Source organism: Cygnus atratus, chromosome 18 (genome assembly GCF_013377495.2).
Source record: "Cygnus atratus isolate AKBS03 ecotype Queensland, Australia chromosome 18, CAtr_DNAZoo_HiC_assembly, whole genome shotgun sequence".
In the NCBI taxonomy this organism is placed as follows: domain Eukaryota; kingdom Metazoa; phylum Chordata; class Aves; order Anseriformes; family Anatidae; genus Cygnus; species Cygnus atratus.
Genome location: NC_066379.1, coordinates 168,797 through 182,452, shown reverse-complemented (window position 1 = coordinate 182,452; position 13,656 = coordinate 168,797). Strand labels below are relative to the sequence as shown.

The 13,656-nt window shown below is 42.7% G+C and overlaps 1 protein-coding gene across 6 annotated transcripts in view; it reads left to right on the top strand.

Annotated features, from left to right (window-relative positions):
* The window catches only part of GAS7 (growth arrest specific 7), a 112,167-nt gene that overhangs the window by 74,671 nt on the left and 23,840 nt on the right, over positions 1–13,656 (top strand). For all 6 annotated transcript variants that reach the window (XM_035561872.2, XM_035561871.2, XM_050714400.1 and 3 more), the window contains 3 exons: positions 19–108; positions 2,176–2,291; positions 10,533–10,607. In XM_035561872.2, coding sequence (XP_035417765.1) covers positions 19–108; positions 2,176–2,291; positions 10,533–10,607 — 281 coding nt within the window. The remainder of the gene's footprint in view (positions 1–18; positions 109–2,175; positions 2,292–10,532; positions 10,608–13,656) is intronic.

Genomic DNA, 13,656 nt, shown 5'->3' with positions numbered 1-13,656 from the left:
TGCTTTCCTTTCTTACAGATAAACTGTGTGACTTTCCCCCACCCTGATGTAATGCCAGAGCAGCAGTTGCTGAAACCTTCTGAGTGGAGCTACTGTGATTATTTCTGGGTAAGTGGGCAGCCAGCCACATGCCATTTTGTCATTCTTGAGCTTCAGAAAAAATGGAACAAATAGCTTGATTTGTGGTACAACGTGAAGGAGAATTTGGGCTGAACTGCAGCATGCTAGGGCAGTGCAAGGTAGACTGAAGAAGCCAGTGAAGATCACATGGAAGCCATTTAACCAGGCTCAGACATGTGAACAGTTATCTGAAGAGTGTCCAGAAAGGCAGCATGAGCTGTCAGGAGATAGTTTTGGTCAGGAAATGGGTAGTATGTACGGCAAACCTACACATCTCAAAATACCTCAGCCAAAAGAGCTGTGCAGCAGGAGGGGGGATGACGGACAGGGAACATTATTTCATTGTTTTCAGAGCACAACAGCTATGAATGCACATGGAGGCTAGAGGTATCCCATTTACAAATTTTATGCAAAATTTTGAAGCTCCATCTAACAGGATGTTGTGGAGGCAGATGATAAATTACTTTTTTAAAGGATGACGTGTTGGGTGTATGTGCCAAGGTTTTGGTAGTGGGCGGACTGCAGGGCCGGCCTCTGTGAGAAGAGACCAGAAGCTGCCCCTGTGTTAGGTAACAGCCAGTTTATGAACTTTTTTATGAATTTTGCATGTGTTTTCAGTTATCAGTCACTGTAGTGTTTCCATTGCTTAAAAAAATCAGTTTCAATTTTAAAACAGTGTAGTTATAACTGCAGCAACATTCCCCTTGTAAGTGCTCAGTGTTGTGTGAGGCATGCACAGCAGATTATGACTAATGGCAGTAACTTGCTAAAATACACTAGCATGCTTTACAAATGGTCACGTAACCAAATCATTAAGTGCTTCTTCAGTTTCTTCCAGTGTTCTGATCCCAATAAGCAACAAAGTTAGAAATGGCTTATAAGCTGATTTTTTGTGTGTCTTTCAGAAGCACCACCCTGCTTGGTTCTTTCCATTTAAGTTTGATAACTGCTTCGTTGCTTGGTTTAGTTCAAATCCTGCCCTCAGTGGAACTCGCGTGAAAGTTGCCTTTCTTCTTTATCCTCCCATAATTCTGCTCCCAAGTCTTTCTTTTCAATCAGCCTTGTGATCCATGATCTGGCCATGACTTGCCTTCCTTCAGTCTACTCCATTCTTCCAGTCTCAGGCTTGTAACAGCATGTTGCCCAGTGCCTGGTGTTGTGGCCATACATCCTAAAGTCTCACACTTTGACTAATGTGGCTTTTTTCTTGGTGCAAATATACAGTGCCCAAAGGTATTGGAGCAAAAAATGTAATCCTCACAGAAGTGTTCTAGGGGTCTGTTAGAAGAGGGTGGAAATGAAATTCTGAAATATGGAAAAACGGAGATAGGAGACAGTCCTTGCAGCAGTGCTGAAGTTGGTGGAGCAAGGAATTAAAAGGGCCATGTACGGGGAAAAAAAAAAAACACGGTGAAAGATGGGATGGACTGTGGTAAGCTATTGAACAAGTTAGTGTTTTGCCTTGCTTTACAGCAAATCTGTGCAGACTTGGTGTTGTTTTCTTGTGTGTTTTGAGTGCAAATCTGCATAGAATTTTACAGTCTATTATAGGTAACTTAAGACTGCATTACCCCTGAATTGGGCAGCAGAGTCCTCCCCTTTCCTGTGTCAGTTCCCTTGTACTGGCTCCAGAACCCATTTTTAATTCGCAGGGTGTTGAGTTGTCAGGGCTTATGCTTGCCAGAGCCAGCCCAGGAGAATTAGCAGGTATGAAAGGCCATGGGCAGAAGGGAAGGCAATACTGCTGCTTTGGCCACAACAGCCTTAAAATAACTAGCTAGCTTAAAATAACTGTAAAATCTTTTTTTTTTTTTTTTTTTTTTCAAGGGGAAATAAGATGAGAGGGAAGGAGAAAGTATTGGAATATTCCTCCAAGAGGGACTGAGCTGTTGTGATGAGAATTTTTGTCACAGGAGGTCCTTTCTGCAAAAGGCTCTTCAGACACCACTTCTGCGTGTTCATACTCCTCAGAGAGAAATCAGACTGCCACTGGGAACTGTGTGTCTGTGCTTTTGTGCCCCATATCTTTTGTCTGAACTTCCTTTTTCCTTCCAGGCTGATAAGAAGGATTCACAAGGGAACAATACAGTGTCGGGATTTGAAATTCTTCTTCAAAAACAACTTAAAGGGAAACAAACACAGAAGGAAATGGCAGAGTTTGTTCGAGAAAGGTAATTAGCACTTTGCTATCAAATTGACTATTTCTGGCAATATTTTTTTTCATAATGTGGATATTCTTTATATACATCAATCACAGAGCTTAAACTGGTAAAACTGTAAAAGTTATGCTACCAATTCATAAACCACATAAAACACTAATGTCTATCGACACATTTATGGGCTGAGGCCTACTGTAAGAAGTTCAACAAGGCCAAGTGCCAGGTCCTGCACTTGTGGCACAACAACCCCGAGCAGCACTACAGGCTGGGAGATGAGTGGTTGGAAAGCTGTCTGGCTGAGAAGGACCTGGGAGTATTGGTTGACAGTTGGCTGAATATGAGCCAGCAGTGTGCTCAGGTGGCCAAGAAGGCCAACAGCGTCCTGGCTTGTGTAAGAAACAGTGTGGCCAGCAGGGCTAGGGAAGTGATTGTCCCCCTGTACTTGGCTCTGGTGAGGCCACACCTTGAGTACTGTGTTCAGCTTTGGGTCCCTCGCTAGAAGAAGGACACGGAGGTGCTCGAGCGAGTCCAGAGAAGGGCAGCGAAGCTGGTGAAGGGTCTGGAGAACAAGTCTGATGAGGAGGGGCTGAGGGAGCTGGGATTGCTTAGCCTGGAGAAGAGGAGGCTCAGGGGCGACCTTATCACTCCCTATAGGTACCTTAAAGGAGTCTGTAGCGAGGTGGGGGTTGGTCTGTTCTCCCATGTGCCTGGTGATAGGACGAGGAGGAATGGGCTAAAGTTGTGCCGGGGAGGTTTAGGTTGGATATTAGGAAAAACTTCTTTACCGAAAGGATTGTTAGGCATTGGAATGGACTGCCCAGGGAAGTGGTTGAGTCACCATCCCTGGAGGTCTTTAAAAGACGTTTAGATTTAGAGCTTAGTGATATGGTTTAGTGGAGGACTTGTTAGTGTTAGGTCAGAGGTTGGACTCGGTGATCTTGGAGGTCTCTTCCAACCTAGATGATTCTGTGAACACTCTGTGGTCTTCCCCAGCTCTTACTTGTGTCTCAGCTGTCTCAGTCATACTGCATATAGTCCTTCCATTTAGGTGGAGGGAACCAAGAAAATTAAAGCTGCAGAGTTGAGAGTAAACCAGGATATGGGAAAAACAGAGTAGAGGTGATACTTAGAAATAAAATATTTTGTCTAAAAAATAGAGAAGCACCAGTGATGAGTGGAGTTCCTCAGGGGTCAGTACTGGGTGTGGTTTAACATCTTTGTAGGTGACATAACCAATGGGATTAAGTGCACCCTCAGCATGTTTGCCGATGACACCAATCTGTGTGGTACAGTCAACATGCTAGAGAGAAGGGTTGCCCTTCAGAAGGACCTGGACAAGCTTGAGAGCTGGGCCTACACGAACTTCATGCAGTTCAACAAGGCCAAGTGCAAGATCCTGCACCTGGGTTGGGGCAATTCCAAGCACAAATACAGGCTGGGTGGAGAATGGACTGAGAGCAGCCCTGAGGAGAAGGGTCTGGGGATGTTGGTGGATGAGAAGTTCAACATGAGCTGGCAACATGCTCTTGCAGCCCAGAAAGCCAACCATGTCCTGGGCTGCATCAAAAGCAGCATGACCAGCAGGTCAAGGGAGATGATTCTGCCCCTCTACTCTGCTCTTGTAAGACCCTACCTAGAGTGCTGCGTTCAGCTCTGGGGCTCCCAACATAAGAACATGAAGCTGTTGGATCAAGTGCAGAGGAAGGCCACGAAGATCAGGAGGAGGCCGGAGAACCTCTCCTGTGAAGAGAGGCTGAGGGAGTTGGAGCTGTTTAGCCTGGAAAAGAAATGGCTTCAGGGAGACCTACAAGAAAGCTGGGGAGGGACTCTTTGTCAGGGAGAGTAGTGATAGGAGAAGGGGCAATGGCTTTAAACTGTAAGAGGGGAGATTGAGGTTAGACGTTAGGAAGAAATTTTTTGCTGTGAGGGTGGCGAGGCACTGGAACAGGTTGCCCAGAGAAGCTGTGGATGTGCCATCCCCAGAAGTGCTCAAGGCCAGGCTGGATGGGGCTTTGAGCAACCTGGCCTGGTGGGAGGTGTCCCTGTCCATGGCAGAGGGATTGGAACTATGTGATCTTTAAGGTTCCTTCCAACCCAAACAATTCTGCCAATCTGTTGACAGTGGAGCATAGGCGCAGTTTACTAGAAGATGTAAGGAAAACATCACTTGGAATTCAAGCTGGTTGTGGAGCTAAATTACGTATATCGATACTTAGAGTGAACCCAGAATCATAGCGGCAGATGTTACTAACAGAAAATGCCAGAATGGTATTAATGGTCCATTGTTCTGCTGACATAAATGCACTCAGCACCAAACAAGCAGTTGATAGATGTGCAGTTCTGCCAGGTACTGGAGATGGTATGACATCATTAGTTAGAAGTAATGTCACAGACGTTTGAAATAGCTTGTCACGTGTGCAGGCTAGTATAAATCATCTGTGGATGACTCTCAGAACTCAAGAACAGCCCACAGGGAAGAAGTGGTGCTGAATCCCAAGAGAAGGGCAGAGCACGTTAATCCTTGTTCTGTCTTGGAGGCAGTTACACCAGTTGAAGGGGCTGCTGTCCTCAGCTATTGATTCTCCACTGGTGCTTACTGCTGAGCTGGTATGGTCTTCCTGCTCTACTGCTGCGGTCACAGCATGGTTGTTCTGATGTAAATAGTGGTGGAAGCAATGAACGAGGGAAGAAACACATCCACATTGGATTTTGTGGGCCAGTTTGATTGGGCAGAACCTGTAGATAGTTGGTTTCATTTGAGGTTTTTCTTCCTTCCTCTCAGCTTTTTTTAATAATAGGAAAAAGAAAAAAAGCTTTTTCTTTAGTAATAGTGTGGCGGCTATACAAAGTATAGCACAGGCAATAAAGACAGTCTGATATAGGAGGTGTAGAGTGCCCAGAATCCATGCTTGGTTCCTAATGTCTTTGTAAGACAGTTGCCTGTATAATCCCTGGAAAAAATGTGAGCAGTGGAAGCGGGTAGAAGGAAGGATCAGCTGGGAAAGGAAAATAGACTTGCAAAGCTAGAAGATGAAAAAAAAAAAGCAAGCAGAATCATGATAGAAATGGACAGGGAAAATTGGAGAAAAGGTGCTCTGAAGAAAGAAATTTATAATGAAATTTGACAGAAACAAACGAAAGGAGTATTCCAAAGGGAGGGAGAGTTGGCGTGAAATACAGCTAGACTGGGCTAGAGTAAGGAGAGACCAGTTCTGATGCTGGAAGGAGGAATGTTTTTGTTGCTACTATAGGAAGAAACAGGCATGTTATGGAAGAAAATACAGAAAAGATTCACTGTATGCTGAAAACAAAGAAGGGTCAGTATTGAGTTTGGAGAGGATTTAGAGAGGAGTTATAAAAATATGAATGCATTTTTCTTCAGTTTGGAAGAAATGATTCAGGATTGCTCTATGGAAAAGGAGGAGGATTTCATTTCAAAATGATTAACTAGAAGCTCTCATGTTCAGAAAACTTCTCTGCATCTGTAAAAACAGCCTTCTGTAGTTGAGGCTCAGACAGGTAATAAAAATATCTTTAAATACAGAGCTGGGATGAGACAGTTTTACATAATTTTGCAGCATGACACACACTTTGAGGAGGGACAGAAACTAGGTAAATAATGGAAGAATTGGAAATCCTAGTAGCAGGTCATGTAACTGGACATAAATAGCAATAGCAGGCACATAGTGAAGTAGTATTGGGGAACTAGAGTGAGTGAAAGCATGGGAGGAGGTGGAAGAAAGGTTAGAAGGGAGAAGAAGAAAATAAAGGCAGGAATAGCGAAGATTTCTTAGAAGTCCAAGGTTTGACTTAAATAAGATAACAATATATATAGTTTTAAGTTATGGAAAAAATAATACTGTAATTTCCATTTGTACTTACTGGCAACTAAATTTTTCTGGACAGGAGAATAAGTGGCAGTAACACATAGGTACTAGCAGACATAAATCAGATTTCTTTATCAAATAACCAACAAGAGGCAATATGAACTGAAACTTAGTTTATCAAGTAGATACTTTTAGAGGAGCTACTCTTGTAAATACTAATCTTAGACTGAGCAATAATGCTTTTCTTTCAGTTTGTGTTGAGTTGCAAGGTAGGCAATGGTAGGGTTATAATACTTTGAAAATAAATAAGACAGACCTCAAGAAAAGGAGGAAAATAATTAGGAAATTGGCTGAACAGAAAGATCAAGTGTTTGTGTGAAAGAAAGAAAGAATTGATTTAAATTGGAAGTGAAATTGTGATCTAACATTTACATTCAAGTAAGCTGTCCAAAACAGCCAAGAAAACTTGCAGATTGCCCTGAATAGCATTATTCTCTCAGGGTATAGGAAGGGAAGTGCTTTTATTAGCAAAGGAAAACACTGTCTTCAGTTTTTGTCCACTCGCACTTTTTGAGCTGAGTTGTGTTTAGAAAGTGTAAAATATATAACAGATTATTTAGCCACATGAAAAGAAACACAAGCAGGCTGATGTCTGTACTGAGTCTGATAAAGGTCAGCATAGTCCAGAGACTTTACTCTGTGCACGTACTCACTGCTTAGCAGGAAAAGAACATCAGAGTCTTTGTCCTTCCAACTTCTGATAACCAAAAGTTTGGGGATTTCCACAGCCAGAGTTTACATCAGGTCTGCCTTGTTCAGCAGGTATTTGTAAACCTATCTTCCACTGTTTGTCCAATCCTTCTGAGTCTTCTTTTTGACTGTGGCAACGTTTTATACCAAAGACTTTTGCAATGCATTTATATGCAAGAAAGAAATTCTGTTGTCTGATAATTTCATTGTTGCCTCACAATCTTGAGAAATAGGGTAAAAAGACTCATAGTCACTTTATTCACACAACTGACAGTTGTTCAGATGTCTGTCAGGTATCCTCTTACCACCTCTTCTGTGTGTTCTCTATGCTGTCATAATGTATTTAGTTTTTTTCTTACAGTAGTCTCATCAGATCATCTTTGCCTCCCTTCGTAGCTCTCTAGATTTTCTTCATCCACTATAAGATAGAATGTTTGGAACTCCAACAATGTGTGTGTGAGCACACAATGTGCTTAAAAAAAAAAAAAGCACAACTGGAACTAATAAAGACAATGTGGATCAAAATGCACTTAGAAACTGTGATGCTCCTGACTACACAGGAGTGAAATTCTGAAAGCTTTTGAACAAGTTCGTGGAAACAAGAAACTATTTTTTTCCTGTGTGAAAGTAGAATAATTTTATAACAACCCTGGGACTTTCCAGAGATAGGATCACGGTGTTCAGGACTCCCTGTGTATCTGTTGTGTTGGTGTTTCACAGTAATCACAATGCAGTGTTTGGAAGGTAGGCATTTTGGCCAAGTTCAGGAAGCATTTTTTTCCCTTTTTGAGGTATACTTTTGTCTTGTGTTTGTCTTTTGCTGAAGCTAAGGTGCTCAAGATGTTTTTGCCACAAAAGGTGAAGGGACACCAGGCTGAGGGTCATTTTTGGCTGGGGTTGTTGAACAGTAGCCTTTTTACTGTAATTTGAAGAACTACTGACTCCAACAACTTGTTCCTTCCTGCTTGTCAAGGCAGCCTGTCCTCTTAGTAGTGCCAAACAACAAATTTGTTTATGCCCTGAGACTTCAGTCCTTCATTTAGTTTAGCCACACAGTTATGCCGTCTTTTTTTTTTTCCTATAAATGAGATGTTGGTTGTGCTTGGGAGGAATATTAAATAATCTACACTTCAGGTAGTTTATGTGCTTGTTGAGGATTTCTCATGCTCACGTGTCAGTACTAAGTAATTCCCTGGAGATTCAGAAGGTGCTTCCCCCTTTGCCCCAGAGTGAGATTGATGGGACTTCTGGAGGCTTTTGCTTCCCTTAGTAATGGGCTGTTGCCCCTTCCAGGCTCCACAGGGAATATTTCTTAGAAAGTGCCCACCTTTGAAGGGAGCTAGATGCCCTTCATCTCTCATAGCTTTCCTCTGGCACATTGCAGCTGTATTTATTGGTGTTGGTACAACAGATGCAGGAAGCAGCATTGGTGGGGTGGGGTGAGGGAGAGCTGCAGGCTGGAACAGGGCAGCTGGGGACCAGGCTTGGGGATCAACCAGCTTGGAAACAAGATCATGCATAGGGGTTCTTTCAGTACCTAAAGGGTAGTACAAGAAAGCTGGAGAAGGACTTCTTACAGAGTGTAGTGATATAGGACAACAAGTAATGGCTTTAAACTAAAAGAGGGTAGATTTAGATTAGATATTAAGAAGAAATTTTTCACAGTGAGGGTGGTGAGGCACTGGAACAGGTTGCCCAGAGAAGCTGTGGATGCCACATCCCTGGAAGTATATAAGGCCAGGTTGGATGGGGCTTCGAGCAACCTGGTGTAGTGGAAGGTGTCCCTGCCCATGCCTGCTGGGTTTGGAACTTGATGATCTTTAAGGTCCCTTACAACCTAAACCATTCTATGTTTTGATGGAAAATTAGTGGATTTTGTTTGCTTGTTTTTTAAATGGATGTTTTCTTTCGTGAGGTGTTTTAAATGAATGTGAGAAAAGTACTGGCAGATAGTCACGTGGGCGAGGGGAGACAAGCAGTGTTGAGGCTTGGTTAGTGTGTTGCTGCTGGCAGACCTGACTTGTTCTGCTAGTTCTTCAGCCAGACCAAAGACCTGTGGATGTTGACCAAGGTTTGGGCAGTCAGTCATTGACAGAGACCATGAACTGATACCTCTGAGTGACAGAGGCAATTTCTGAGTCATGTTCTTGTAGATTTGGCCTTGAGCTGCTGGCTGGTTTTGTTCTCACAGGATGAGGAGTAAAAGACTCAAATGTGCTGGGTGAGGTCAGTAGTAGTGCTGTGCTGTAATGCCGCAGAGAGCGGGTAAATACCTTGGGCCTCAGCCAGCTGCATCTTGGGGTAACATTCAGACCATATTTTCATCATCCCAGAATATCAGACACATCTTAGCTGGCCAGAGGGACTCTTCTTGTCTTGAATGTATTATGCGTAGCAGTGTTTGTTCGACTAGCTACTGCAGAATGGTATGCCAAAAATATCCCACCTTCTGTTTCCCTTTTCCTCTGTCTATTTGTAGCTCAGCACAGAATCAGGAACTGCTCCTGATTGGTTGCCACACTGCTCACTGTCAGAGATGCTAAACAGAGCAAACTTGTTTGAAAATCAGAAAGCAGTTCTCACTAGTTAGGAGAACCTTGCAAATGTTTGACTCAGCAAAAATGTCAGGGGAGCTTGAGTTGGGTTTCAAGCAAGATGCACATCACCTCTGAACCCGTGGCTGTTCTTCCCCTCCCTGCTGTGCAATAAGCATTTACCCCCATTACCTCACTCAACATCTACTCTCGTTCTTCTCCCTGCAGCCAATCCCATAGCAGTCATGTGCCAACAGCTACTGTCTTTGTCACCCCCACTGCTGGCAAGCTCAGCTCCTCTTACTGGAATGATGATGCTGAGTGAATGCAGAGGAGGACCAGGATCCTGCTGCAGCTATGGTTGGGATAGTTGAAGGGTGGGGGCTGCAATCCTGCACGTAGTATGCAGAAGCCTCTGCCATGTCTTCCCCAGCTTTGTCATCTGAAACAGGGAGAAGGAAACATTCTGTGTTCCTAGGGAAGGTGCAGTCCAGCACCCCAGATTCAGGGGCCATGGGGAACATGGAGTAGCCATTTATGTGCTGAATACTTGATGCCATGTCTCCACTTGGTTTCCTCCTCTTTAATCAGGTAGAGTTGATCTCTATCCTTTTCTGCTGGTGAATTTCTAAGTATTTGTTCATCCTTACCCTTCCTAGGTCACATCTTTATTCTCGTGGGAGACCAGCCTTCAGTGGTTGAGTCTAGCCTGATTATCAGTGATGTGGCATTGCTCACATAAAATTTTTCTGTATAGCTGCATTTCCTCATCTTTGCTTCAATGATGTGTAACCTCAGGTTTAGCAGCACACTGAAACACATGCTTTGCAAGTGAGCCCAGTTTTGCAGACAGTCCGTGTTATACAGTGGAAACACTTGCTCCTTGTTATTTGCACTCCAGAACTGTAGATTTTTCTCTTTTTATCATGTATGCTGTCCTGCATATATCTATGCTCTTGCTGCTGTATTTTTAGCGTATGAAAGGGGGAGAGAGGGATCCTAAGATTAGTGCTGAAGACTGCAAGGAAAATTCCTGTTACAAGATTCCTTGAAATGCAGAGATTTTCCTTAAATTATGTGTGTGGGTTTCTGCATTAATGCTTGCTTACTGCTGTCTTTGTATTTTCTCTCTCTCTGTGTAGGATAAAGATTGAGGAGGAATATGCTAAAAATCTGTCCAAACTGTCTCAGAATTCCTTGGCTGCTCAGGAAGAAGGGTAAGTTTGTCTCTGTGACTTTTGCAGAAGACAAGAATTTCTAACATAAGTCATTCCTCCCACACAGGTACATGCATTTTTCCTGAGCTCTCCTATTCAGTAGAGGTATATCTAGCGTAGCATCCTGTGTGTGTTGGGGAAGACAGAATTGCTTTGGAGTGTTTTTCTTTTGAAGATATTCATGGTAAATTTTTAGGAATACCTATATAGAACCTTGCATTTCCACTGGTGTGTTTAATGCTATCCTTGTTTAAACCAGAAGTAGTTCCTCTAGGGATTAGCATGTGTACATGCTAAATTAATTTGAATATGGAGGAATATATGTAATATATAAATATATACACTGCTGAAAGCATGTTCACTGCAGAAAATGGAAGGATCAAAGAGGCCTTGGTGAGGAATACAGTGGGATGTCTCTGGCACCAGTGCTTCTTTCACTAACAAAGGCTGCAGAACAAACCACAGTGTAACTTTGGAAGTTATTGAGAAGATAATAGACAATGCATTTTGGCTGGATTGCAATTCTTTGGTAATAATGAAAAGAAGATAGTACTCCTGAAAGATTAAAATAGTTAGCTATGTCTATTCCAATGTAAGCCCTCTCAGTACTGAAAGCCAAGGCTGGAAATAACTATGCTCACCCTAGTTCAGACACAGCGTGTTTCTTCTGGGAGTGAGGCTTCATGGCTTGTTTGCTCTGCTTCCAATAGCCAAGGACAAAAAAGAAAAGAGGCCAGCCAGGGTGGTACTCGTTTAAACATCTCCACTGACCATGGTTTCTGTTCTTTCTCTTTTAGGGGCAGGTGTCAACCGGCTCCTAACAAAGCTAACACTGGTTTCTTCCACATCCTCCTCGTACTATCTACTACCCTCAACAGGAGAGAGGTGGAAGGCCTGAGAAAGCAGAAGGGGGAGAAGAAGCAGGAGACAGGAGATGAAAAGAGAGAGGGAATGAGAACTGAAGCTTAGAAATGTTAAAGTAGGGAATTGAACGGGGTGAGGAGCAGAGCACCCCTGGCAGTGCTCAGAGCTCCCTTTAGATGTACAGGGAGCCAGGAACACTGCTTGGTGGTGCTCTGCCTGGAAGGGCGGCAAGATGAGGGAATGGAAACAAGTCCTCCTGGAATTTCTCCTCTTGGTGCTGTGCTGGCCATCATGGTTAGGTCCAGAAAGAGGCTAGTGAGAAGATCCTGGGAATTGGTGAGACCCAGAAGGGGGAAAATTTCCATTCAAAAAAGTGAGGGAGGAATACCAGCAAACAAGAGGACTTGAAGGAGTCAAACATGGGACTTAAACCCAGCATTCTCATAATACACATTTACCAGGGTCTCCCTCTCATTCTTGAAAAGGTGTGAGTCAGGGGACCTCATGAACTGCTCTGTGAACACAACAGTTTCTGCTACTGTAATACTCCACAGAGCATTTTTTACCTTTGCTGTCCAGCCATCTGTGGAATTAACTTAAAATATGGGCTCTATTCCAGGATCCTCTACCCTCCTCTGGTGGTAATAGCACCCACCATCGTTTATGTGAATGGGACATGAGGGTGAGGAGTAGGGTTGATCTGTGTTGGTGTGATCGTTCCGGCCAGGCTGCTGTGAGTATAGTGCTGTTGCATAGGCACATAAAGCAGTAAAATCCACAGTCATTTAACTCATTGTAGTTGGTTAAGAGATACAGAAGATGCTTAGCATGCTGAAATGCCTTCTTTATTTTAATAGATGAACTACCATCATGCAGCTCAAATACCTAATACCAGTAACAAATAGACAATGGGAGGGGACTTTGGGGTTTAACTAGGGAAGGAGAAGAGTTGGGAGTACTTACATAAGTGAAGCATTCTCAGAGTGTTCAGCTGCAATGGACACCATGCTTGACTCAACTTAGAGGAGGAGCAATGACAGAGATTACAGATCATTAGTTTGAAATTTCTGATGAAACATTTTTTTAGGCTACAAAGAAGAGGCAAATATGACTGTCTCTGGAAAGAGGTTTATGGGATAGAGAGGAGATGGGAGATTGTAGATCAGTTGGCTTTATAACCTCAAGAAAATGATTGAATAAGCAGTCAAGCTTTCTAGAAGCACTTAATGGAAAACAAAATGATGAGCAATTATTTTGGATGAATACAGAAGAAACTGTGCCAAAGCAACCTAAGTCCCTTCAGTGACAGAATAACAGGCCATGTGGAAGAAGGAGTCAGCATCATAGCTCTTAATTTAGTGTAGCTTTTGACAATGGGAGATTCTTGTAGGCAGGCAAGAAAAATGTGGGCTAAATAAAGGCTGAGGTGCAAAACTAGGTATGAAATCCTACTCGCTACTTACAAACAGAAAGTAGCTGTGGAGTGACAGTCCACAAGGTTTGTCCCAAGCCCGGATTCTTTTTTCCATATTTTCATTAATGACCTATCATAGAAGAAAGAATGGGTTTATTGAAATCAGAGATGATGAGACAAAGCTACGAGGGACGATGTAAAATTTGAAGAAAAGATTGCAGTTCAGAGTAATTTTGAAAAACTAGAGTAATTAACTGAGAGAAATTGAGATGCATTTCAGTAAGGACAAAGTACCAAGTTTTTATACTTTCACATGATGTGAAAGATACAGTTACATAACAGTTTGTGGGAGAAGGATCTGGTTATAGTGAATCACAAGCTTATTCATCAACAGCTTCATGCTGTTGTCTGAAAAAGAAATCATACTGAGATATGCAAAAGAAAGAGTGTCTCATAGAAAATATTTTATTACCAATTTATCAACTGGAAGACCTCTGCTGGAAGTCAATGTATTTTTTATGACACATTAAGAGGAATCTAGGCTGCTGGAGATGGTCTAGAGGACCATCGTCTGGAAAATAACTTGTCTGAAGGAAAAAGAAGATGGAGAAAGAGACCCAATAGTTTTCAAATACTTCTCCACAGAGAAGTAATATAACCAGTTCATCAAATCTAAGATATAAAACAGAAGAGGCAATGGAAAAACTGCATTAGTGAAGATCTTAGGTCTTTTCCAACCTTAATGATTCTATGATTCTATCTATGTTAAGT